The sequence below is a fragment of the Maniola jurtina genome, chromosome 16, assembly GCF_905333055.1.
Source record: "Maniola jurtina chromosome 16, ilManJurt1.1, whole genome shotgun sequence".
Taxonomy (NCBI): Eukaryota; Metazoa; Arthropoda; class Insecta; order Lepidoptera; family Nymphalidae; genus Maniola; species Maniola jurtina.
The window spans coordinates 4,467,775-4,495,572 of NC_060044.1; the positions used below are offsets into that span (position 1 = coordinate 4,467,775).

A 27,798-nucleotide genomic window follows, 5' to 3' on the forward strand; every position below is an offset into this window, starting at 1 on the left:
CCACCGATCTTACCACCACCGTGATGTCTTGGCTACCAAACAAGAAACACTAAAGCAGGTACCAGGGCCGTCATTTTCAAATTGGATGTCGAAGGACATTTTGATAGTGACAAAACAAGTGAAAAACCAAAGAACATGTTAGGTAGATATTATTATGCCAAATAGCTCTTGGTGATCCCGGTCGCCGCCACCAAATTGGTAATACAACCAAGTAGACACCAGTTGAGGTAGGTACCCTCCATAAAGCTGTATATAGGTACGTAGGTACATTTTGTTGGTACGACTGTTTGTGCCGCCACTGGCGTCCTCGTGAAATAGTGTTCTCAGAATCAGAAAGGTTTGATCTCAAATCTTGATTGCAGATTGGCAGACTTCACATATTTTCAAAAAAGGCGTAACCTACATAAGTAGCCGTTATAACGCACGGGAACTTGGATTAGCCGTCGCGTCGGTCGTTAAATCTGGTTGAAAATACCAATGCAACTCTACCTAGACTCTGCCTGTTACAGATAACTGGTAAATGCATTAGATACTGTTCTACAAAAAAGGAAGGCTTAGTTCATCTAAAGTTTTTCTAAATAGATATGTACCTACTTATCTAGCTACCTAAATATCTTCCTGCTAAAATAAATTTCAACGTCAACCTGTCTAATCTTTCCCCAACTTCTCCTTGTCACGTCTCTATAAGAGATCCTATAAAAACGAGAAAACGACAAAACTAAAGTCATGTAGGTAGGCACCAAAGTTTCAAAATATATTTTTGCAAAAAAAAGATACTTATTGGGTAGATTATACCTACTTAGGTAATATTTGCTGAGTATTTTGAAAATTAGATTCAAAACGCTACGGTAGGTAGGTATACCTATTGCCTTTTAAAATGAAAACAATCCCGAAATGTGAAATCGTTTTACAATTATTTTATCGCAGATTTAAATAATGAATTTGTCTGAGTAGTAAGCACAATATTTCACTAGAAGCCTATATTTACATAAATTCGCATACAAAGCACCACAAAACTAAAACACCCATCAAAAAAAAAATGAAACGGCACACCTCAATTTGAGCACATTTTACCTCAAGAAGTTCATACGTGATTTTGTGTTTTGTAGAACAAAACATGGTACAATGCATAAACTTTCAACGCAAGATCGACGAAGCCGTGGAGACAATAAAACAAAGAGAAGCGCTTCAGGCCTGGAGCGGTGCCGAGCCCCCGCGCCACGAGCGCCAGCCAATCAGGGCGCGGGCTCCCGGCCGGGGCCCGCCCGCCGCCGCCCTCCACGATCCAGCGCGGCTCGCGCCGGGGATGAATGAGACGCAGCATCCCTGCAAAGATTTCACATCGATCACGGGGGTGCGGGAGCGAGCCGTTTCGCTCTCGCCCGAGGGCGGCGACGTGAGGTCCTCTCGCGCAGTCGCGAACAATTAGCGCGCGGGTCGGCGGCACACCACGTCACTATAATGTGGTTAGTCAGTGAGCGTCGGGGCCGAGCCGACGGCGACGGCACGGAGCACGAGTACCGAAGCGCGGGAGAGCCGCGCTGCCCGCTCAGCCAGCGCGCCGGCTACAGCACGGTGGAGTTCAAGAGCTCGGCGTGCGCGGGCGCCGGCGAGCCGCCCGCGCCGCCGCTCGCCGCGCTGCCCGACCCGCAGCAGTTCAACATCTTCCCGGCCTTCTTCAGCCGCCAGCTCAACTTCAGCGCTGGCGGCGGCGGCGCTCAGGGCTCCAAGATCATGGAGGAGCTGCGACCGAACTTGGTGGGGGGTCTACTCGGCGTCCCGGGGCTCCTCGACGACCACCAGGCCGACGCCAAGTTCCTCCAGTCGAGCGGGGAGAGCAAGTACACGCCGGACAAGGGAAGGAAATGCAGTAATGCGTCGTCGTCGTCGGCGGAGGAATTCGGTGGACTGTACGGCGGTGACCACGCGGCGACGCCTCCGGCGCCGCCCCTTAGTCGTTCCTTACAAGACCACACAGGTACGTTAGCGCAAGTTACAATTACTAGATCACCTAGATCACAAAATACTTAATGATAGACCTACCTTCCAGGGCATTTTCTTTTCACCTAAAGATGCAGTGTTTAATTGAACATAATACTTAAATAACACAGTAACAATGGTTGAGGCTTGCGTTTCTAAAATGGTTGCGACTGATCAGGCCACAAAATGACGGCTCCCATTCCACCTCAAGCGAGTGATCTGTGCCCTCATGTATCATTTCTCTTCTAAAGCACAGCCCAGATAAACAGCAACAGATATAAAAATGTTTATAGAGTAATACAATAGAATACATTTTTATTCAAGTAAACTTTCACAAGTAGGTACTTTTCAATCGTCAAAATAATTTACCATATAATAAGTATAGGTAACTGCCATAGACCTGAAAATGTACCTACCTACATTTTTAAAAATTGATACGTCTTCTACCTTGACAATATCCTCCTCTTGTTTTAACTCTTGCTGCATGGTTACAATATACCTAAAATGACTGATTTTAAAAATAACAGAACTAATAACCAGGTTAAGAAACAGGTAGGTAGTTTTCCTTTTTACTCCGTTATACTTATATATTTTTAGGTACTATTAATATCCAAAAACAACCATTTAGCTCGCAGCAACGTTATTTTAGTAAATAATTTTAAGTAAACCTTGTTTGTATGATTACTATTGTTAGTATTGGTAGATAGTAGGTATACACAAGTTCCGTGGGAGTCCTAGCTGAAAATCAGCGGTGTATGCCCTTATGCATCAAGGCATACAGCATTATGCTGAGCTGGTACCTTTTTTCGGGCTGGGCCACACAATAATATTATGACACAGTTTATTCCAGCGCTTCTTCTGCTTGAGGCTAATGCTCTAGTGACGAAGAAAGCGTGGGATTACCAACTCTTAGCGTGTATAACATGTGATGTGTGTCACAGTTTACAAAATAAACGTTTTTCTTTCTTTCAACCATTTAGCTGGCAAGGGGGATATTTGACTCTAACAAAATTAGCACTTAAAAGTTTACGCAAACGGATTCCTGAATTGAAAAATGGAGGTCACACACTTGGAATATTTTTGAAAGTCATATCCAACGGCATCCCACACATGAGATAGACGAAAAAAAGTCCAGCTTTACTTGCTGATGTCTTCGACGCGCAGGTGAATCTAGATTTTTTTGAACCCCGTGGGAACTGATTTTCCGAGCCTGTGCCACTCTCGAGATCTTTAACTATACCCATGAAAAAACGCACGTCGATCCGTTGCTCCTTTGCGCCGTGATTGAAGGATGAACCAGCAAACAGACACGCTTTCGTATTTATAACTAGCTGATGCCCGCAGCTTCGCCCGCGTGGATTGGTCAGATCCCCTGCAGCATCAGGATTGAGGAGTTGGACTCCAAATTTTTTATGAAACAATGTCGCAAAGTTCCTCTATCGATTAAAAAAGAAATGACGCAAATCGGTTCAGAAATCTCGGAGATTTCGGCGTACATAGGTAGAAAAACACAACTCCCTTTTTGAAAGTCGGTTAAAAAAGTAGCCTATGTTACTCCCTGGTCAATTCTCTACTTGTCTGTGAAAATCCCGTCAAAATCGGTTCAGCCGTTCCCAAGATTAGCCTTTTCAAACAGACAGACAGACAGACAGACAGACAGACAAAAATTTTAAAAACGTGTGATTCAGTTATAGTATCGTTCAAATAACCATATGACCTTAATATGCGGTAGTTATTATACTACCGCATATTACTATAGAGACAGACACTCCAATTTTATTTATTAGTATAGATATGGGGTATCAATTCACTGTGGACCAATAATGTTGCACGAATACACATTCGTAAGTAAGTATCTACATTACTATACCTACCTACATATTCCGCAAAATGCTGCGAATTCAGACTTCACCCGAGTGGGGTATTATGGGGGACGGACTTTAGGGACATTTGGTACTTAAATTATAACCAAGGCGATCCGGACCCGTTTTTTAGTACCTAATTTCTGTAAAAATGAACCCGTCACTGGCTCACCAGTCACTGTTGAACACTCGTTACGGATCAACTTAAGAAAATCTAATAGAAAATTATGTTACATTTTTCCAGCTCGAACTTTTAGAGACTTTCCACCACTAGACTGTTACTTGGTCAATCACGTCATAACACTCATATTAAAATATTGCAGATTTAGATTTAAACATCACTTAAACCCGACTACTACCCGCGACCTGCCGACAGATATAGCAATATTGTTTTTCTGTCACTCGGTGTCACCAAGCTACCTGATATAAAAATGAGTGGACCAATAACATGCCACATATACCTACATAATATGAATACTTAGCTACATACACACTCCGCAAATGCCGCTTGAAAATTCAGGCTTCGCCCGAGGGGAGGTGGTGGGGGGACGGTCGTTGGTGACATTTCGTAACCCTGACTAAAATGTTTCGGGTTCATTTCCTGGTTCCTGATTTCTATAAAAAAAGCCTTAGGTACTGGTCAATTTACGAAAATCGAATTCAAAATTATGTTGCATTTTTCCAGCTTGAACTTTTAGAGACTTTCCACCATTAGCCAGGTACCTACCTAGCCAATTACGTCATAAACACTGCCATAGTAAAAATATTGCAGATTTAGAGATTACCATACCGGGAAATATCACCTGTAACAAAAAACACATAGGCACCTGATATAAAAATGTTAAGGTAATTCCACAGTGGACCAAGCCACATATACCTATGAATAGCTACATACACACTCCGCAAATGCCGCTTGAAAATTCAGGCTTCGCCCGGGGGGAGGTGGTGGGGGGACGGTCGTTGGTGACATTTCGTAACCCTGACTAAAAGGTTTCGGGTTCATTTCCCGTTTCCCGATTTCTATAAAAAACAGCATTAAGTAGGTAGGTATTGGTCAATTTATGAGAATCGAATTCAAAATTATGTTACATTTTTCCGGCTTGAACTTTAAGAGACTTTCCACCATTAGCCAGATACCTACCTAGCCAATTACGTCAATAAACACTATCGTAATAAAAATACTGCAGATTTAGTGAATACCATACCGAGAAATATCATCTGTAACAAAAAACACATAGGCACCTGATATAAAAACGTTAAGGTAATTCCACAGTGGACCAATAACATGCCACATATACCTATGAATAGCTACATACACACTCCGCAAATGCCGCTTGAAAATTCAGGCTTCGCCCGAGGGGAGGTGGTGGGGGGACGGTCGTTAGTGACATTTCGTATTCATGACGTCACCCCCGGAGCGATTGTTTGCAATATTACTCTAATTGAAATTGTAATACGTACATATTCAGAATAGTCGAGAGTACGTGTCCGAATTCGAGCATTAGTTTGTCTTATTTCATATCAATTTGTTTGTCAAGTTTGATTCGTTATTCATTATTTATAATTCACTAGCTGACGCCTGCGACTTCGTCCGCGTGGATTTAGGTTTTTCAAAATCCCATAGGAACTCTTTGATTTTCCGGAATAAAAAGTAGCCTTTGTGTTAATCCAGGGTATAAATTACTATCTCCATTCCGAATTTCTGCCAAATTGGTTAAGTAGTTTTCGTGTGAAATAGTAACAAACATACGCACAAACACACATATTATATAGATGTAGAATTTAATTATACGACTTATTTAAGAGGCCATATTATCGAAACAAAAATGTGAGAAGGATAGATACATTCACGATAGTGTACCGAAAAAAATGACAATAGCGCGATGGGAGCCTAAAAATCAAATTATAGCGCTTTAAAAATAAACTGTTATGAAACAAAAATAATTTCATGATATTTTTGGTGTTTGTAATAATTATTATAATTTAAAATAATTAACAATAAAAATTAACAATGTTAACATTTTTTCCAGTTATCCAGTTTAAGAATTTAGCTCTAGTATCGACTAAGTCTCACAAATTAGTCGATACTAGAACTAATTCTTAAACTGGACCCTTCCAAGTAAAAAATTTATATAAACCTCTGAGGATGTGAGGATGTTGTGCATTTGGCGCAATTAAAATGCCATAAACCTACGTTGTCGTATTAGTTTATAAATTGCGAAAAACCAAATTAAATTTGAATTTCGCCGGCAGATCCATCGCATCCACCTTAAGAGTGTTGAACCGGTATGAACTATTCTTAAGCTATTTTGCCCCCCTATATTTTATTAAACACTGCATTTATGTAAAACATTTATATACTACTTTGTAGAATATTTCCTGTTTTATTAAATTGACAGACAACATTTTGCAATTTATTCATAGTTTATCTTTTATTGCCTAAAATACCAAAAGACTATTACTGAATTTTGGATTTCGTGTCATCTTTGACGTTCACTACATCAAAAGTTACTTGGTAGATTCTCACAAAGAAATATATTTACCAAAGAAAAGGTCCTGAACTAATAAGATGACAGAACCAAATCTTTCGTTTGGCATTTTTTACATTATAAAAATTCAAACAAAAAAGTCATAATTTCATAAAACTACAGACACATAAAACTGTCATTTAGGTGGGTTATTTATCTTCATTTATAAATAAAACTAAGTACTCATTAAAGAAGAACATATTGGCAATATATACAGAAAAAAAAAATCTAAATTTAATTAATATTTTTTTCCAAAAAATAATCTTGAAACACACTACAAAACCGTGCAACGAGCAATAGTAAATTGAACTAGGAAATCAGTACCGGCCGAGGCCTCTCCGAGAACGGACGTAACGCTTGTTTGCTTAGCAATTGTTATCGGATTATTTACAATTTACCTGAAATTGTAGTGCGACTATCACTTCTCAATACTAGGTATTTTTAATACTCGCTATTTTTTCTTAAAGATAGATAAAACCTTTTTGTATGTTTTTAAATTGTGGTTATATGATGCTGTAAGGAATTGCATTCCTAAATCCTGGTGATCCCTCGGGATTTTTAAAGGATCATCCGTTTAGATGTTTTTACGTGGTACAGAAATGCGTTGCATCCCGGGGACGTGCTATTACGGATAGGCTACTTTTGTCCTGGAAAATCAAAAGTTCCCACGGGATTTTTAGAAACCTAAATCCACGCGGGCGAAGCTGCGGGCGTCAGCTAGTTAATAAATAAGTATTGCCTCGAGCAAATAGCTGCATTGGTATCTATTGTTCCCTTTCATTGAAAGGGAACAATTTAATTTTCAAAATTTGAAAAGATTGTAAAACGCGATTTCGGTAGAGAATAGATTAATGCCTATCAGAGCAGTGGCATTGATCTATATTTTTAATAATTTCTAAAAATTAAATTTTTAACTGTTTAAATTTTACATGGGTTTCACATTTATTTCAAAAGCTTTTATAAATTTGTAAAACTCAATACTCAAGGTTTCATTATACTGTTTGTGATAAGGAAAACCATGTTTTTTAAATAAACAGAAAGTTGAATTTTGTATAATTAGTTATTGACTAGAATTATAACTTTTCAGAATTAAATATTCTTAAAGGCTTATAGTTTTACAGTTATTATCGGCTGACAATGCTATATGCCAATACCCTTGCTATTTGTCCTAGCCGCTAAATAAAATTTTGATGATTCATCTCCTTTTATGGCATTAGCGCGGTTTCTTGTATTCCATTATTTCTTTTTTTGCATTTGCATAATAGCATTAGTTTATTGTCTTTTACAGCATTAGTACGGTATTTTGTATTTAGATTTTGGTTGTATACATTGTACACTCTAGCATAACACCTGAAACAATAGGATAATTACTATCATTTGCACGTCATCCCTCGTGGATCTTTATGATGGTTTTATTTTTGAATAAAACAATTCTTTATCCAACTAAGGGAGGACTGAGTTTTCGGCAGCTATGTATAGTACGTGACAGGTCGAGATGGCAATCGAGGTATGAGGCGGGGGACGTTCTGCACACCCGCACGTCACCCGCGCTACCGCCGCACCTGATTAGCCCAGGGATTGTGTGGGTGTGCGGGGCGTCCCTACCTTGATTACCATCACAACCTGTCACGTGTTGTGTTGCGTGTTTGTTTGTTTATCGACTCATCAATTCACTTATTACTGCCAAACAGCACATTAAATTTTGATAAATGAGATCTCTCTTTGGCTTAGCTTTACCATTCCGTATGTTAGAGGCTATATTGTCATATGTCATAAAATTTTCCGATATGTCATAAAAGAACTTATCATAATCAAAACGAATGTAAGAAATATAACCTACAAAACCCAAAAAGTATATCGAAATTGACCTACACAAGACATGAAAAAGAAATGTATATCAAGAAAAAATAAAATTGAAATAGATGGATTGAGTTCGATATCAAATCATAGCAGTTACTATGAAAATTTCGAATACACGTATATAATGATTTATACATATTCAAATATAAATCAATCATCTGCGGTGAAGTCTTTAAAAGTAGTTGGTGGGTTTTTGTACTTTCAGTTTTGAACTTTATCTTATTTTGTTTTTGTATCCCTAGTTGACTCGCGTAGCAGTGCACTTATTTTTGATGAATAAATACCTACTCAAGTGTAACATCTGCATTTTTGTACCTGTTAATCCTTTTTATTGTACTGTCCATTGTTTTGCGCTTACGGTAAGTACGATTTAGTACTAACAATAAAATTTGAAAAGATTGTAAAGGACCATAAATAAGAAAAATTGCTTAATGTCTTTATGAGTATTAGTAGCATTGCATTATATTTTCGATAATATTGCAAATTAAATATTTAAGACTGTTTAAATTTTAGACGGATTTCACATTTATTTTACCAGCCTTTATAAATATATATGTGAAAATTAATATAGTAGGTGTAATTATTTATACTGTGCATGATAAGGGAACCATATTTTCGTGAATATGTATAAGGAAAGTTGAATTTTGTATAATTTCTTGACTCTCTTATACTTACACAAGTATATAAAAGATTAGTATTAAGTACTGACTACAATTATAAGTTTTATTCACTCGTACTTAATCTATAAAGACAATACACTGTTTTAAAAAACATCACTGTTTTAAAAAAAACGACAAACTAACACCACATACTTAAAAATATTGAAAAAATAATCCGTTTGAAAATCGTCTAGGATCAAAACGGTTTGTTATAAACTAAACTGAACTCGGTACGTCCGTTCACGGAAGCAAACAAAGAACCTCGGGTAAATACCTAAACTTGCCAATCAGGCTCATGCGTTAACGCTCTTAAGTATCAAAACTTTATGGTTTTGGCCGGTATAAAACTAAATTTTCTATAGTTTAAAGACCTACCCTCTTGGTTACAAAAGAATATTTTGATACATGCTCTATATTTCAGTGCCATGATTGTAGAGAAATAAGTTTCAACTAACTAGTAATATTAGGTCTACATGAAATCAAAATCAAGTTAATGGAACAGCATTAGATTTATAAAAAGAACCTACTAAAAAAGAAGAATAAAACCGACTTCAAAAACCACAAAGACTAAAAAATAAAAAATAATTTTTGTTTCTACACGTGGTTTTTGAAGTCGGTTTTATATTTCTTTTGAAATTTTTTATTTCACAATTTTTAGTGGCCCCACTGTACTATATATGCTATACCCATTTAAACTCTACTGTTTACTAAGCTATTACACTGATCGCGAGCAATTTACTGTTATCCATTGAGGAGTTCTGTTCTCCATCTCCGAAGATATTCATCAGATCTTCATCTTTATATGGGACCACCTGCGATATAACCCTTTCAAACAAAAAAAAATCTAAATCGGTCCAGGCGTCTTTGAGAAAACAGGGAACATACATACAAAATATAAAAAAAAAGATTCCGAATTGAGAACCTCCTTCTTTTTTCGAAGTCGGTTAAAAACGTACAAGATACTAGCTAGACTCTTTATACGTAGACAGGTATAGCTATGAAGTGTTGCGAGCTTGCTTAAAAGCGGGTCACGTCCCAAGCACCACTTGCGCTTAACAATGACTTAGCGGGACGTGTACAGTGTGCACACTTCTTTACCGTCTTCTAGTAAAATCTTATTATTATTTTAATGTTATAAATAATGTTATTTATACCTTGCCTTCGATCATTAAAGTACAAGATATGCTATACAAATCTAAAAAAAATATCCGCGTCGAACTTATTTATTTATTTATAGCAGGACCATACAAGAATAAGAAGCAAAAATACATTTTCCTTCAAACGACGTTAAATCTTCGTGGCCAAGCACAAATTTTTCACTGAAACTTTTTGACGACCCATATATTACATTATGTTATGAATTATTTTGAGGCCGGGCAAAAACTAAAAAATGCCGCCCTCGCCCCACAGTGTTCTTACCTTTACAAAATTCACTACGTTCAGCTGAGCTGGTTGACAAAGAGACCAACGATAAACAAGTAAATAATATAATCAGAGTCAGTTTTGTATGCGTTGCGAGATTCCATTTTGGCGCTCTTCAGGCGTCATTTTGTATTCTTTCACATAGCTTAGACTGTCAACAGATTATTAATTTCTCGCATACATAGTCTAATACTAGTATGTAGGTATATACGTAACTATAAGGCCGAGCGAAGCGAGCGCGAATTTTTTTCAATATCGACCAATGAAGAGATACCTATTTGTGCTCTTTTCGGCACCCCCCGAAATTGAATCTAGGTATTCGTAATTTGATAACACGAGCATGAATTTTCCTATCAACTCCTGGCCCTCGATGGCCGTGGGCTCGTGGCATTTTGCCTGGTTTGTCATTCTATTGTTACGGCATTGCGTCTACCAAGTTTGAATTTGCCGCCCGAGGCACGGGCTCCGGCTTGCCCCACCCCTTTGATCGGGGACTGTTTTAAGCTAGTAGCTTACTAGCTTACTAGGTCAAAATATGTATTAATTCATATGTGTACCATTTCATACCACCAGTTTATCAATAGTAAAGGGTTATTGGTGTAGTACCTATGCTTGTCATTGACGGATTACTTTAATCGGAGGCGCGTGGCGGTCGCGTGCGACGATTTTGAAAAGATCAATGTGCAGGACTCTACCTGCATTCTATTTAGCTTTATTCAATACATTTTGTTGGTCAATGGTGCGACAAAATGAGAGATAATATTAATGGGGAAACTGAATGACCAACAAATCTTTTCGAGGAGCCGAGGCGTATCATCTTTTCTGATATAAAAACTTATAGGTACTTAGTTTTACTTATTTTGGCATAATAGCGCACTCAGGTTTTATGCGCATATTTCTAGTGTTCTCCGTGGTTTGTTTTCATTATACCAATCAATAGAGGTCAAAGTTTATATAGGAGTAACAAAAGTGAATGGGCATCTTGTAGGCAAACGCGTCTCATTTTAGACCACATAATCATTTTTATCAGTTGTGATTGTAGTCAAGCGTGAGCCTATAATAAATAATAAAATATAATAATAATATGTAGATGAGTTTGTTGTCATCAAAAAGACGCTATGCTTCGGCACCCAGTGCGTAGGCATTAGGTAATAGGTACTCAGATAGTCCGGCCCACCTTATGCTTAGAAGACATTATATTGTCATATCTACTAGTACCTACGAGTTACCTACTTATATGTTGGATGAATGTGACCCAAAAAATATCTCCTATTTACGATATTATGAAAAGAACTTTTCCTATTAACTATCTTCTCAAAATATCTCCCATTTAAAAATAGCATCAAAAGATCTCCACCTACTTATTAATTAACTGTCTCATTAAAACCATTAGGTAGGTAGGTACTTCATAATCAAAACCACAGGGCACAAGCCCTTAAATAGCGAAGCAATATGCGCATAAATAAATCTCTAGTAAAGAGACCACTCGGTATAATGGAGAGGCTGGTGACTCGTGCGCACCCTAATCCTATCAAAGTGTAAGCCCATTGTCATTACGATCAGCTGCCACTCGAAAAAAGTTACAAATGTCCAATGGGTTAAATAGAAATACGAATAATGCCCAGTGCGGCGAATTGTAGATTTCATCCGTGAGCTTTTACGATTTTTTGAATAACTTTATGGCAGCAGTTTATGTTATTTATGTTCCTACTCAATTACTAAGTCGCTTCCACAAAGAAAATTAATTTGGGGTCAAATTAGAATAATCATAAATCTTTGCAGTATATGTTGCTGATAAGACAAAAAAAATACAATGATTCAAACAAAATACGAATAATAATTAAGTATGGTGTGTGTCGAGAGTTGTTAAACAAAGACAATTTATTAAAAAAATATAAACTTTACGTTTGGACGCAAGCTAAGTATTTTTCAAAATTTAAATAGCCTTAATAGGTTTTTATAACTATACTGCATTTCAACCTTACAGCTCTTATTTTTTAATTTTAAAATGGCTGTATCACACAGACAGACGGACGGATGGACTGGATGAAACTAAAAGGGTTCCTTTTTACACTACGTAACTCTAAAAATGTACCTAAAGTAGAGAATGTAAGGGAGGATCAAATATTGATTGAGTAAACTTCTTTGCCTGTAATCTTCATTCTACGTTATTCTACTTGAGATATACTAACAAAATAATACAATTTTGTATTACTATGTACTTAGTTAATAAATGCATAGACAATCAGCCTACAGGGGTGCCATATTTATCTTTCAAATTCAAAATATTTTTATTCAGATTTTTACAAGTACTTTTGAATCGCCAAGAGCATTCTTTGACTAAACACCAAAAAAAGAGAAAAAATTAGTTGTCTGTAAAGTCGGTTTACTGACGATAGTTGAACGTGACAACAAAGGCCGATTGTGCTTCTTTGTCGCTCGTTCCGCGCTCTCGCTTGCACTTCAAGTCTTACATGGAACGCCTCAGAGCGAGGTAACGCCGCATGAGTCATATTTTTTCGTGCGTGCAGCCGGCTTTATCGAATTATAAGACGTTGTCACGTCAAAAACAACAATCTGCCCAAAATAACTTTCACCAATCGCAAGTACATACAGATCATACTTGTGCAGTATGATCAATCATAGATCGCAATCAGAGGGATTTGCGGCATTTGCGCCGATTATAAATCTATTAAGGGCTTGCGACAACATATGGACGCTGAAGGGCGAAACCGTGGTGCCCCGTGGCGCCCTCGGGGGTGCCAAATACGTAATAGATTTCTATTTTTAATACGAATCGTGATTTTCAAAGGCGTTTTTTACACTTCAAAATAAGCACTAGAAAATTCTATACTTTGTTACGAGTCTCCTCACACTGACCACTTTTATATTGCGTTTTCCTTTTTAGTTCTAAACAGCTAACAATTTGAAGTGCCAAGTACTGAATCTGAATCTAATATTTTCTTAGTGCTTCAAAACTATAATTTTTTTTAAGATCGAACCTATTAATTGCTGTTTTATTTATTGAACAAACACACGTCAACCAGTGTTTGTCTTCCTTTTTTCTAAAATATTTTAGATAACATCTTTTTAACAATCTTTTACAGCTCTCCTTCATGTTGGGCATTTTTTAAGCTTTTTACCTTTGATAGAGATTATAATAAAGCTCACTGTTGCTTTTCCAGTGCAGTCATCCGACACCTCTCCACCACCACAGATGGCGCTTTTATGTCAATCGTAATAATTAGGGGATTAGGGGCCCCTAATGACATGTTACATTGAATCCTTGTTACACCCCCGAACAAATGTTCCCTTCATCGCTACAAATAAATATTGTGCGTTGACTTGTCGCAAGTCACTCGCGATTTTGGCACGTTGTAATCTTTTGTAGTCTCGATTATAGGGTACTGACCGACCCAGATAAAAATGCTCACCTATTAATATAGTTGAAATAATATATTATAATGATATTATAGTCTTGTAATGATAATAATTCGTTCTAGTCGCGCGAGGAAAATCAATGAAAACAATAAATACTGATAAATATGAATTTTGATATCAATTTTAAGCATTCTACTCACGACACTGCGGTAGGGCCGATTTTTTGTGAAAAAAGGGGAAAAATCCAAGTTGGTACTTCCCTTGTCATATACTTAATCCGTATTAGCAAGTAAAAATTCAAAAACCAAGGTTTAAAAAAGTAACGTTACCTTAATTTCGTTACGTAAAAACGTCAAGCAGAAAGCGTAACCGATATACGCCTGCAAAGCTTGTAAAACAGAAGCGAGTGAAAAAAACTGCCTTTTAAACGTTAAAAGGCTCCGTTTACCGCGGACGCAAACACTTAGCTCCATTTTAATTAATAAGTAGCTGGAACGACGTCAAAGGGAATGCATGAATACTTGCCAAACCGACCTCTGACGGTGCTTTTAAAATCTCCCCCTCTTAATTCAGAAGCTCAGAGAAACCAAAGGTAAACTGATTATGTCGCCAATATGCAATTTTTTACAAAAACGAGCTTAAAGACTCGTGTATGTGAAAGCGTCTGATGGCTATGTAACTAAATGAGAAATCAAATCCCTATATTTTATCCAAGAGATAGTTTATTTCGTTTGTTTTATGCTCTAGATATTATGTTTGCAAAACGGTGTACCTTGAAATATGTTTTACTAGATGATGCCCGCCCAGGTAGATCGTAGCGTTCGACCGCGTAGATTTAGGTTTTTAAAACCCCGTGGGAACACTTTGACTTTTCAATATAAAAAGTAACTTATATTCGTCTCCGGGATGCAATCTAGCTCTGTATTTTTCGTAAAAATTTATCAAACGGATGGGTCTTTAAAAATCCCGTGGGAACTCTGATTTTTCGGGATGAAAAGTAACTTAGTCTGTCCTCGGGATGCAAGCTATCTTTGTACCTTTCGTCAAAATGGGTTAAACGGATGGGCCGTAAAAAGCTTGCAGACAGACACATTTTTTTTTTGCATTTAGAATATAAAATAAAAATTTGTTGGAATAATTGTTGGTTTAATAGAGTAATTAATTAGATTAAGGCTAGCTTTAAGTTTTATTGTGATATTTTCGATAGAGTACCTAATGTTTCAATAATAAATTATGGCTATCCATAAAAATCTTTTCTTGAGATTAACTCATGCGATTTTTTAACTTGCAAATAGTAATTAAAGAGCACTAAATAATATATTAGTAATTAGAGAGAACAGTACTTAGTAGCAGGTAATAGGAAAAGAGAGAAGAAAGACTAAAAAAAAGATGCATGGATAATTTTAAATCAAACAGGCATCTTTGAAAACTTAGCGAAAGACTTTTGTGATTTGTCATATGATTCAGATTTATTCAGATGAAGTCTGATTACAATCTAAAGAACTATTTTGATAATATTAATAATCATTAGACCTAAATGTCGGTATCGAAATGAGTATTTATTTATTTAGTTAGGAACACTTACAATATACATATTCTACATTTACTACATATGTATCTACTTACGCACTATTACACCCACTGATATGTATATCAATTATAAGTGTACACAACATTACAACTAATTGCCCAAGTAAACGTAATATTATGGTGGATAATAAGCAAAAAGCGATAAAACTAAATAAATACAAGTATTAATTAATTATTTGACACGTTATTAAATTATTTAAACTTTCTTTCAATACAGTTAAGTATTAGAAATACAACAATTTTTCTTGTTGACGCCTTAATTTTTTGTACAAAAGTCATAATATTTACATGTTTGGTTAAGTTCGTGAAATCGTAGCAACAAGCTGTTCATTCATTCAGAGTGGTGCACGGAGTCGGAGCCGAATCATGAGCTGTAACAGTGTTAAAGCAACGCAATTACAATTACGACCGGTCTGAACTTGACCTAGGGTAAGGATCGATGCGGCCCGCTATGCAAATAAGAAGCGTTTCTTTGAGTCCGCCGGACCCGCGCTAAGTGAGGTCGAATGATCAGACCTTTTGTTGTGGAACATTAGGAAGCTCTTATTTGCTTTGCTATGTTTTGTACGAATGTTTATGCAAGAAGTAGGAGTAGGTAACTAAGTACCTATACAGAAAATTATCGCGGCTAATTTTAATGTTGGGATTAATTTGATGATTTATACAAATAACCTTTAATTTTATTGGAATCAATTTCGACACCTGCAAAGCATAAAGTTGTAAGTCACTTTTTGTGCAAAATGAGCTTTAGCTCATTACATTAAGGATCGATGTGGGCCGCTATGCAAATAAGAAGCGTTTCTTTGAGTTCGCCGGACCGTCGAATGATCAGACCTTTTGTTGTGGGACATTAGAGAGCTCTTATTTACTTTGCTACGGTTGCGCGTATGTTAAACACAAACACAACAGTTAAGACATACGATACTTTAACGGTTTTAAAGCTTTTCTTTTCTTTAACAGCTGAAGGAGCGTTCAAAAAATTAAAACCTGAGCCTGGCGGGACAGGCTCTGGAGGAACATCAGCGTTGTCCCCGTCCCTCGGTCCCCAGCATGCGGGCCACACACCCACCACAGCGTCCTGTCCCACGCCCGCGAGACGACGGCACAGGACGACGTTCACGCAGGTACCTACTTGATACATACCTATAACAGCTGTAACTTAAAACTAGCGGGGAGGAAATCTTTATGTCCCAGCCAACAACGCGATGTTCAACGGCGTTTCCCGTTAAACGTAGATGTAGCCACGATCAACGTACAACGGCATATACAATGCCGTTTGGCGTTAGACAATTTTAACCCCAATTAAATTGGTATTGAACATTAACTGTTCAATTGTGGCCACTCAGTTGATTACGCGTTGATTATCGCGATAATTATGGCGTTGTTGGGCATTGACGATTACCTTAGCTACTACATTATAGACTCGATATGCCTACGCCGTAGAACACCAAGGTTGTCAAGTTTTTAGGTGTGTCATCACATCACACTAGTCACACTAATATTATAAAGGCGAAAGTTTGTATGTGTGTGTGTGTGTGTGTGTGTGTGTGTGTATGTTTGTTACTCTTTCACGCAAAAACTACTGGATTGGGCTGAAATTTAGAATGCACATAGGCTACTTTTTATCCCGGAAAATCAAAGAGTTCCCACGGGATTTTTGAAAAACCTACATCCACGCGAACAAAGTCGCGGGCATCAGCTAGTAATTTATAAAGCAGACTTGTTAAACATTCTTGATGAAATAAAAAAATGTTCGTCTGTGTGACGCGTTTAACCACACCAGAAGAACCACAAAACCACAACAAGAAGAAAGGCACTTCTTTTTCATGTCACGTTATCATACTAATAAATAATTATTAAAAATTTTGAATGCAAAAACTTAGAATTCCCAGATAAATTATAGGTTATTGTACGTATACTCCCCAAAAAATTAACTAATTAGCCAGAAGACAGAATAATGACCATATTAATTCATATTCATTATTATTAGGATTTTAGTGTATGAAATCCAAAATTCGTATTTCCCTGAACAGGAACAATTAGCGGAATTAGAAGCGGCGTTCGCGAAGTCCCACTACCCTGACATTTACTGCAGAGAGGAGTTGGCGCGGACAACAAAGCTCAACGAAGCGAGGATACAGGTCAGTTATGACACTTTATTTTAATTAACTTATCTCTAGTGTAATAAAATTCCATGTTTTCAAGTTCCTAACACGAAAAAATTATTACTGAAAAATTATGATTGGTTATATAATGAACGACAACGTATTATTTAAAACCAAAATAAATCAGACTAGGAACTCTACAAACTGACCTCAATCTCAACAGTGAAATTTTTCGCTCGATATGGCTCTCCTTCTCCGTAAAACTACGAAGTACCTACCTTTTTATTCACTTACTAACTATATCGGTTAGCTAGGTTAGCCTACCTGTTAACATAGATGGTATGCTACATGTATATTCTATAGAAGCTATTAAAAGAGCTTTAATCTGACTCTACCTAGAGCTCTAATAGGTTAAGTGTATTTGTGGACTCATTCGTATTGGATTCGTTTTCGTAAAACGTCACTCATTTGATTCGTATTTTGAGGATTCCGTATGAGTACGAATCAAACGAGTGCACAAAGCAGAATCGTTTTTTTACGAAAACGAATACTAATTGAACACGAATTAGTGCACGAAAGCCCTTAGTATGAACAAAATTCAAACCTACCTACCATAGGAATAAAAGCGAAAAATATTCCCGTCGCTCTTTTTCTTAGGTGGAATTGTCGAAATATCAATGATGCGAGAATACTTCGGTAATATAATTTGTAGCGTAGGCCGGAGGCGGATTGAATTAAAGCGCCATCTGTCGTCCTCGACTGTATGAATACGAAATACTTACAGTTCCGAGCGATCCTTATCTCAGTTTTAAAATTGCTCAATCCCTCGGGACACACGCTATTGATTTGTCCCAGGAGTACCTAATTCTGTGCTTTAGATATTTTATTCAGAACGCGACTTTTAGCTTTTTAAGAACAAGCTCTATTTATAAGTAATTCGTACCAAAAAGTCTTGATAAGTGTTATTTTCGCGATAAAGTATTCACGAAGGAAATCCTATGTATCAAGAAATTTTGCTGACTTTTTACGTCTTACCTAATTCGTCGTAATGAACTCCTTAAATGAGTCTCTCAGAAAGACAAAGTCGTGCTTAAAAAATATGAAAGCTTCGACGAAATGACATTACATCGGAGACTTTTGCATACATTCCGTCTTTAAAAGCTCATGAAACGAACGCAGCATGAGTACCAATAGCAATACACGTACAGTGAGTTGGCATTACTGGTAGGTACTTACCTACACTCGCGCTCTCATACTCGTAGGAGGCTATTAACGTTCAGGCGACGCTACATAAGAATGTAAACGTTAAAGACGACGGCGACGTCGAGCTCCCTCCTTGTAGAGGAAATTTCGATATAAAAATACAACGTTGTCAGGCGAACCAGGGGGTGGCGGGAAGGGTGAGGGGTGGGTGGCCCCTGAGGCATTGCAATCCCATCAAATGGATCCGTAACGAAGTTAGCCGCTCATCCTCCCCGCGCGCCTCTCGACATTGTCTCTGCCCTCAAATGAATTCTACAATTGGAAATAAGAAAATGTTTTGTTGGATCCGTGCTTTTTCAGTTTAAAGGCGACCATTTTGAACGGATAACACGACGACGACGTTCGGATAAATGCGTAGATACTTAACTGTTTTTATGTTAATAGGACAAAATGGATTTGTGTTGGACAGTTTGATTTGGACAAAATTAAATATCCGTGCTCTTAATCAACTACTTATAATATTATAGTACGGTACGTGGATTAGACATAGCTACATAGTTTCAAAATTGAATACCTACTGGCTCTTAAATAATGTTGGTAGAGTTAGGAAAATGTCGACTGACTAACTGACTGATCTATCAACGCACAGCTCAAACTACCAGACGTACCTATTAGGAGGAAATTTGGCATGCAGATAGCTGTTATGACGTAGACGAATGGATTTTTGAAAATTCACAACCCCTAAGAAGGAAAAATAGGGGTTTGAAATTTGTGTAGTTCACACGGATGAAGTCGCGGGCGTAACCTAGTAATACATAAGTATTAAATTTATTATTGTTTCTAAAAGGTTAAAAAGTAGAGCATACTAAATATTGAGGGGAGGCCTACGGGCTACGGCGTAGAGGACGTCAATGTGACTTTTATAAATTCCTCAAACTAATCCTTACTTATTTTTTTTTATATGTATGTATCTCAATGTAATAATCTCAATAAATAAAATATGGCATGATAATATGATTTAAATAATTTTATGGTACTTGTGATAAAAATAAAAATAATGATAACTTCTAAATTAATAGAGAGTTGGTTTTTTCTAGTTAATTAATCGATACTTTGTTACTTACTTAAATACGTTCTTAAATACCCTCAATTAATTTAAGCTTTTTTTAAGCGAATTTGCTGTCATATGGATTTTTTAAAAATCCCGTAATCTACATCATAAAGAAAAACAGGGAGAACATGCAAAATAAAATTTTAAACTCCTTTATAAGTCAGTCAGTATTTTCGCAATTTAGAATACCTACAAGATGAAACTCTGTAACAGATACCAAAAAACCCGTTTCGGAAATTGCCTCGTTTTTCATCACAACGCGCACAAGGGACGGATGTCGAATTGCTTTGCGAAAAAAACTAATATCCCATTTATGTTTCTTCACCCTACTATGTATATACTATGCGTACTATATATCCGGATAATCCATCGTAATATCAGCTCTATTTTATTAGGTACAGGGTTTGAATTAGCGTAGCTGCTACGTTGAGTGGTGGGTTGGTATGTATCGGTGTTATTTGTATGGGGAGTGCGTCCGGAGGGCGGCTCCCTCGGCCCTCTCCCTCTAATCAGCTGTAATCACCATATCAAAGTACGCACGCCTCATTCCCGTTGACAACACAGATTACGACGATGTTTTGTACTTTGTTATGTGCTTGGTGAATTATGTAACAAGAGTGTAGGGCAGAAAATCAATGTGCGAATTTTCCACAAGGAGCAACGATATCTTATTCCGCTATAATCCGCCAATAGACTGCGTTCTGTAAGAAAATAAAAATATTTTCACTAAGTAGGTACTCAATGGCCAAAACGGACAAATCTTTATGGTACTCGTGCAGCATTCGATATTACCGCCCCTCCCCCTTCCCCCCACTACTACACAAGTAGGAAAAGCAAGCAACACCGCACAAATCTCGATAAATTTTCAACACAGGTAACATTTCGTATGAAATGACATACCTACCTAGTAGGTACTCGTACCTACCTACAGATGAAAGCGTCAACTACATAGTTTCCATTTGAGTATGTAAGAATATTTAGGTGTCATGTATTATGTATGAGTACGTATATTTTATACATGTCCGTTAGATAATCTACTAAAATTAACAATTTAAAAAAAATCATATCACTGACAAACTTTGCCAAAGGTAGCATACGAAAAATCCCAATTTTCCCAAAATTATTAGATTGTACATTCCTACAGCGTACGTTTTTATTATAATTTTGATAATAAAATCTGCATACCTATTAAATTCTACATTGCTACCTATATTTTACGCCCTTGTCGCACTAATGCAAGTGTGCGCGGAAGCGAAACGATTTAAGTAAGTACGCATTTATTTCTGTGGCGTGACCGTAAAGGTATAATACCGCGTGTGAATGCGTTAGTGTGCTAGAAGCGTCAAAAATACTAATGAAAATCCGTGTAATACCTAATCATGGCTATAACCTACATTAATATAATATGTATAATGTATATGTTGTATACCCATACCAATTTTGAACGTTACACAGGTCTGGTTTCAAAACCGTCGGGCGAAGTATCGCAAGCAAGAGAAGCAGCTACAGAAGGCGCTAGCGCCGGCGGTGCTGCCGGGCTGCAACGGGATGATGAGGAACATCCAGGGCTACCGGGGCTACCAGCCCTATCCGCATCCCAACACCATCAACAGATATCCACAGGTAAACACTGTGAACATGCTACAAGCACTTCTGTATAGCTAAACCATCGGACGAAGTATCGCAAGCAAGAGAGGCAGCTGCAGAAACCTGCTACTGGGCTGCGACAGTATGATAAAGACAGTATGACATTCATGCTTACCAATGCTACCATCCCTGCCTGCATCCGAATATCATCAACAGCTGATATTCACAGTATCTACTTAAACCCTTGAAATAACTTTATAGAAGACTAGAAGATGCCCGCGACTTCGTCCGCGTTGATTTAGGTTTTTAAAAATCCCACGGGAACTCTTTGGTGTAAGCTAACTCTGTACTAAATTTTATCAAAATCGGTCAAACTGTTGAGCAGTGAAAAGCTAGCTGACAGACAGACACACTTTCGCATTTATGATATTAGTATGGAGTATGGAAGTATGGATGATGACATTAATCTTTGGCGTTCAGTGGAAGAAAAATGTTTTCTCCAACCACCAAACGAAGATAATGATGAGCTTGAAATACCAAACAATAACAAAGAATGTACGAATCGAGTGCGAATTCGCTCGTTAGCATGCGCCGCTAATCAGTCGCTCTGATTACACTTTAATGAGATTGCTACCGAAATTCCAAAATAATGCAAATAGCACGCTGAACGCCGGCGGCCACACGGACAATACATTCGTTATTATGACGAATATATCGACGGATTGAAGTTTTCATACAAGAATTCGAGTGTTGCTTTTTTCATGTAAATTAAAATCTGAGCTTTTAAAAAAATCCTTTTTTACTGTACTTAAGTAGTTGATTTTGTGAATTTATGTGAATACGTCCTCTAATTTATGTAAGTATGTTTCGAAACTAGAAAACCCTATTTAATAATGTCTAGAGAAAAGCGCAGGCTAGTTGCATAGGCATACTTATTATAACTTATGTTTTTCTTTAAAAAACCTATTAATCACCTAACGAGGAATGACGTTTACAGCTTTCAAAATCATATATATCGTAATAATATAGGTATTACCATCAGCTTTATTATAGTTAGATGTTTTTGATTAACAAACTTTTAAACTTTCGCTCGAAATTACTCGCATATAATAACTAATAAAGTGTAGCGATACGTTGAACATGGAAAATTACACAGCCGACGATAATCATGATTAAAAATCATTTCCCGCTGTGGTAATTACTGTGGTTTCAATATTTTCAGCATCGCATTACCTCCCCATTAGCGAAGTGTTGATCGTGATAAATTGCAACCGCGGACCGGAGCTCCCTTGCTGGCGAGTAGCAGACAAATTATGGATACGATAAAATCAAAGTTTGTTTATTTCATATACCTAGGATAGCTAGTGTCTCTTATGCTAAGTAAGTCTTCTAGGGCTCTACCACCAGTTCGTAATTAAATAGTTTTATTACGTATAAGTTTGGAACAATTTAGCCCTAACATTTATTTAACGCTTGCCTGGCCGAATTTCGGTGAGACATTTTGCAAAAAATTGTTTAGACGAACCTTAGAGAACTAATAAGGGCATCATGGGTAGAATAATATTTGAACCACAGCTGCCGTGTTTTGACTAAATGATATGCTACAGCTCTGGCTGAATTCAAACTCCAAAGCTTTTGTAGGTATCCTACTCTGAAAATGTATCATGCTTTACCATCAGGTGAGATCGTAATCAAGAGTAACTTGTATCAGAATAGAAAATAAAAAAAATTAAGATATTTTTGGACTAATTTGCTAGTAATATATACCTACTTAGGGCCCTATGCGCTCTCAGCAGGCAGAGGGTCGCTGGGGTGCTACTTTATCCCAAAGATCTTCGCAACTTTGCCAAAATCATACTAGATTTCTCCAAGTTTATTTAGGATAATCATTTCAATCCATCATTCCATTTTCTGTACAAGTTCTAGTACATACCTTTTCTGTTATGTTGTTCTTCTCTTCACAAAATCTTCTTCTTCTTTCAGTGCCATCTCCTATCGGAGGTTGACAATCATTAAGGCTAACTGGATTTTGTTCACCGCTGCTCTAAACAGTGACCTTGTACTCATATTAAACCACTGGCGAAGGTTCTTAAGCCAGGATGTTCGTCTACGGCCAGGTCTACGTTTGCCTTTTATCTTGCCTTGTATTATAAGCTGTAGCAGGTGATATTTCTCATCTTTCTTTCATAGGTCTTCACAAAATAGGTATGCCTAATTTATTCTAGCATTCAAAAAAACCCCACAATATTATGAATTAATAAGCTGAAACATATTCTCATAGTGATTGTTGTTAACAGCACCATGGCAGTTACGAGGAGTTGCAGAAGGACATCTTCTCACTGTCGCAAATGGGCGGCGGCTCGTACCCCATGCCACAGGGCTTCTCCATGGGCCACAGTGCCAACATGAGTGCCGTTGGCATGCGCCAGGACACTATGGGTGAGTGAATGCTGCTATACCTTTTAACAACTAGGATTGGACAGAAACTACATGGTTGCAATCATAATGGGTCGATGAATATGAAACAGGAACTGCAAGAGCCGTGTACAACTGTTACTCCCAAGAAGAAGAAAGGTAAGTAAGCATTTACAACGGCAGCTGAGAGTATGAAGAGGTACAAGATTTCCACGCTGTTACGGATGTGCTGTTTAATGTATACTGGTCATAGAGTTAGAAATAATATTTCTATCTCTGTGATACTGATTCTTCATTTCACGTGACAATTTTGTCTTTAACTTCCTTCTATGTATGGTGCGATCAAAATCCTCTTGACTAATTCCATATCAAAACCAACCAATTAATACCAATGGGTATTAAATATAGGTACCTATTAGCTTGGCTACTATTTACCTACTGTCAACAGGCAAACGGATTGCATTATAGATGAAGTCTATACTTTAGTGTAGTCGTTTGAAAAGTAACATGAAATATGAAACTTGAGAAACCGGCTGTTACAGTCACCTTTTGAAAAGGTTATCTAGTATACTTTTTATCTTATTTAAGTAAGGTAAGAGTGCATGAAATCACAACTATTAATTTAATTTTATAGATTCTTGATATTTGCCGCTAGCACAATGAATAGTATAAAACTGAATTAAGTGGGTAGAATCTAAGATGTAAGTTTGAAGTGTAAAACAAGGAGCGGTAGCCGGCGCGCGGCAGCTTTCATCAACTTTCTATTAGAACGTCAGGGCAATTATAAAAGTTGCGGGCCCGGATCGCGGCCCCGTTTTATACAAATATCCCTTATAATAATGAGAAAACTTGCTCTTTGCCGGCCACGACTAAGTTCCGCCAGATGATCTCCAAAAGGAAAAAAACTTAATTAGAATTTGTTAAAGTCGCTGGAATTCTTTCCTTTTGTTCGCCGCGAAATGTTTTGTCATTGACGTCAAAGCGGTCTGAAGACTATTAAACTTGGTAGAAAACATTACTTCGTATAATTCGTCTTTTGGTACGTACTTACTTATAATTTTTGGTAAGAAAGTTATTAAAGTAAAATATTTCGCGATCGTAAATTTAACTCTGTACCTACTTACAGCTAAAAGTTTTTACCTTAGTATCTTAGTTTACTAAAAGATAAGTGAAACTGCTATCCTTATCTATTTTATCTACCCTATTTAAAAGTTGCAAACACACTGTTTATCTTTTATCTACCTACTTACTCGGGACTTTATGACTTTACTGAGCAACTCTACAGCCAAAGTAAATCGGATATTTAGAAGACCATTTAAATTTTCAAAAAGTGCATGCTCATGAGTCATGGATTAATAAACCGTATCTCTATGTAACATTTAAGAGCTGATACACCAGTGCACTTAGTTTTTAGACTTATTTGATCCAATTAAAAAGGTTTGAATGTTCTTGTTGTCCACCTCAAGTCAAAGCTTAGAAAGCTTTTACTGTGTGTCTGTATGTTTATAACTCAGTTTGTAACCAAAATAACCACGAAGACTGTGGTAGCAGCTTCACTCCTCTTTCGTCAAATCGCGACCTTCCAAATCTAATCAGTAAAGTGTACAGCAAAGCACATGGATTCTGTAAAAATCACAAATGTTGAGATGGGACCAGAACGGAGCTAAACTACCCAGTTCAACTGCCACTATTTTGTTCTCACTTGATTCGGAGGTGAAACAGTGAAACCTTGAACCATTCCAGAACTCCTAGGATTCCCAGAGCAAACCTAAGAACGCTGATGTTTCAGCTTTTCATTAAGTATAACATCCAAATAAATTATTATGTAGGTAGGTATATACCTAACTACAGTCAGACTTGTACCGTAGAAGACGTTGGTACGAGTACGTTTGCTAATTCAATGATCCTTGAGTTTGCGGCCGGAGATTATAAATTTGCTGCTCAACTCAAGACATGCTAACTTATACGGAATATACTTAAGATATGTTTCTTATCAAGTTTTGCATTTATATGAGAACCTTAAACGTCTACGTCATTTAGCTATCACATACGCAAGATAGTATGATAATAAAAAAGATCTATTACATAAGTAAATGAACAAAGTAAATGGAAGCAGTGATAGCCCAGTGGTTAAGACATAGGCCTCCTAGTCAGGGATTCGATTAGATCCCGAGCGCGCACCTCTAACTTTTCGTAGTTATGACTTGCTTTAACGATAAAGGAAAACATCGTGAGGAAACATGATTAACACGCCGCTGGTCCACTACTGAACACTGGTCCCCTCTCAGAATAAGAAAGGCTTAGGCTCTAGTCCGCCTCGCTGGCCAAGTGTGACTTGGTAGACTTCCCACTTTGAGAACATTATGCAGAACTCTCAGGCGTGCAGGTTTCCTCGCGATGTTTTCCTTTACCGTTAAAGTAAGATGTATTTAATTGCTCATTACGCACAAAGCCCCAAAAAATAAGGTTTGAAATATACAGAGCGCACTTTGACTTTGCTTAGATTTAAGATTCAGTTAAAAAGAGACAGATTTATGCCAGCGGTATAACGTTGTCTCGTTTTAACAGTGTCTATAGATCTCAGCCTTAGAGGTGCATGCCCGTGATCGAACCCCCGACGCGGACGTCCCAAATAGGACGTCGACGTGGTTTTCAACGTATATAATAACTAGCGACCCGCCCCGGCTTCGCACGGGTGGACACTACCACGAAAAATCCTATCTATTTTCCGGGATAAAATATAGTCTATACGGATTCGGAAGAATCCCTCTAAGTAATGGTAAAAGAAATTTTGAAATCGGTCCAGTAGTTTTTGAGCCTATTCAATACAAACATACAAAAATACAAAGATTTCCTCTTTATAATATTAGTATAGATTAATCGTATTTGCCCGACTGCGGCTTGGCGTTTAATAATAATTCCTAACACTGCCTGGATAAAAATGTATCCGAATATCAAAAACATTTTTAACCAAATTTTTAATCACCTCATTTATACGAAATTCGCAACAGCCTATTTCGGATGAGCTGCAAAACGCGCCAAAGCGTGAAACGTGTAGCCGCGAGCCGGATTCCTGCGTAGAAAAAACCGGCCGGGTAATGGAAGCGAGGCATCGTACCGCAGATATTCTAATAAGAAAATTTCCACTACATTTACTTTGGCGGGCGTCCTCGCGGCGTCTTCGCAAATATCTTATTTCCTGAGGCGAGATTGCATCTTGAGAAAACGCGAGGGTCGAGTCTTGAGCTACTACGAGCTACGACCCTTCGCTACGTCGTAGGTATATCTATATCTATATTGCTATGTAGTGGATCGAGTAGGGGTAAATGCTACGCTTGTAGACCCTAAATTGTAGCTCCGTAGTCCGTAATCGATATAATGGGTAGGCATTTACGAGTACGAGTAGGTATACCATGGCAGTATCTACAGTAAATATACTAGGGATGATTTATGCTAGACCGTGCCGGGCCCGAGTCGTGCTACGTTCCAGGCACGTCCGACGCACCTAGACGATCCACAGATTGCAATTTTTATTTTTTTATTTTATTTTTTATTTTTGTTTTATTTTGGAAACACACAGTATTTAGTAATATTTTGTATGAAGAAATGTCGGTGTACCTATACCATGCCTATACCTTTCGACGTGAATGACGTCACAAGTTTATGCGAACCCATGGAGCTCGCCGTTTCGATTTTCGGCCCAGATAACATTTTGTGTAAGCTGAATTACGAAAAATACGCACTAATATCAAGCATGTCTAAAAAGCTAACACTACTTTTCTCATACAGGCATGAGTGCAGAAGACGAATGGTACAACAAATCTCTATCCGCTCTTCGGATGAACAGCGGGCACCACGCGAACCTGGCGGCGGCGCCCATGCTGCAGTACCAGACCTAATCGTTGCTGCACGGCGCCGACTACTCACCGGCGCCGGCGCACGACTACGCGCCGCCTTAGGAATTATTCACGCTAGACCGTGTGGAGTCTGAGCTGCGCCACGTCTGAGGCAAGTCTGACGTGCGGATGATCCACGGATTGAAAGTATGAAATCACCATCAGACCGTGCCATGTCCGAGTTTCCGAGCCCGGTTCG

General features: G+C 37.8%; 1 protein-coding gene across 1 annotated transcript; it reads left to right on the forward strand.

Annotated features, from left to right (window-relative positions):
* The first annotated feature begins 1,461 nt into the window (after positions 1-1,461).
* Positions 1,462-27,602, forward strand: LOC123873094 (homeobox protein unc-42). Its single transcript, XM_045917801.1, has 6 exons — positions 1,462-1,978; positions 16,243-16,406; positions 17,316-17,423; positions 21,157-21,324; positions 23,586-23,727; positions 27,493-27,602. The coding sequence occupies exons 1-6, from the start codon at positions 1,462-1,464 to the stop codon at positions 27,600-27,602; spliced, it is 1,209 nt and encodes a 402-aa protein (XP_045773757.1).
* Positions 27,603-27,798: the final 196 nt, after the last annotated feature.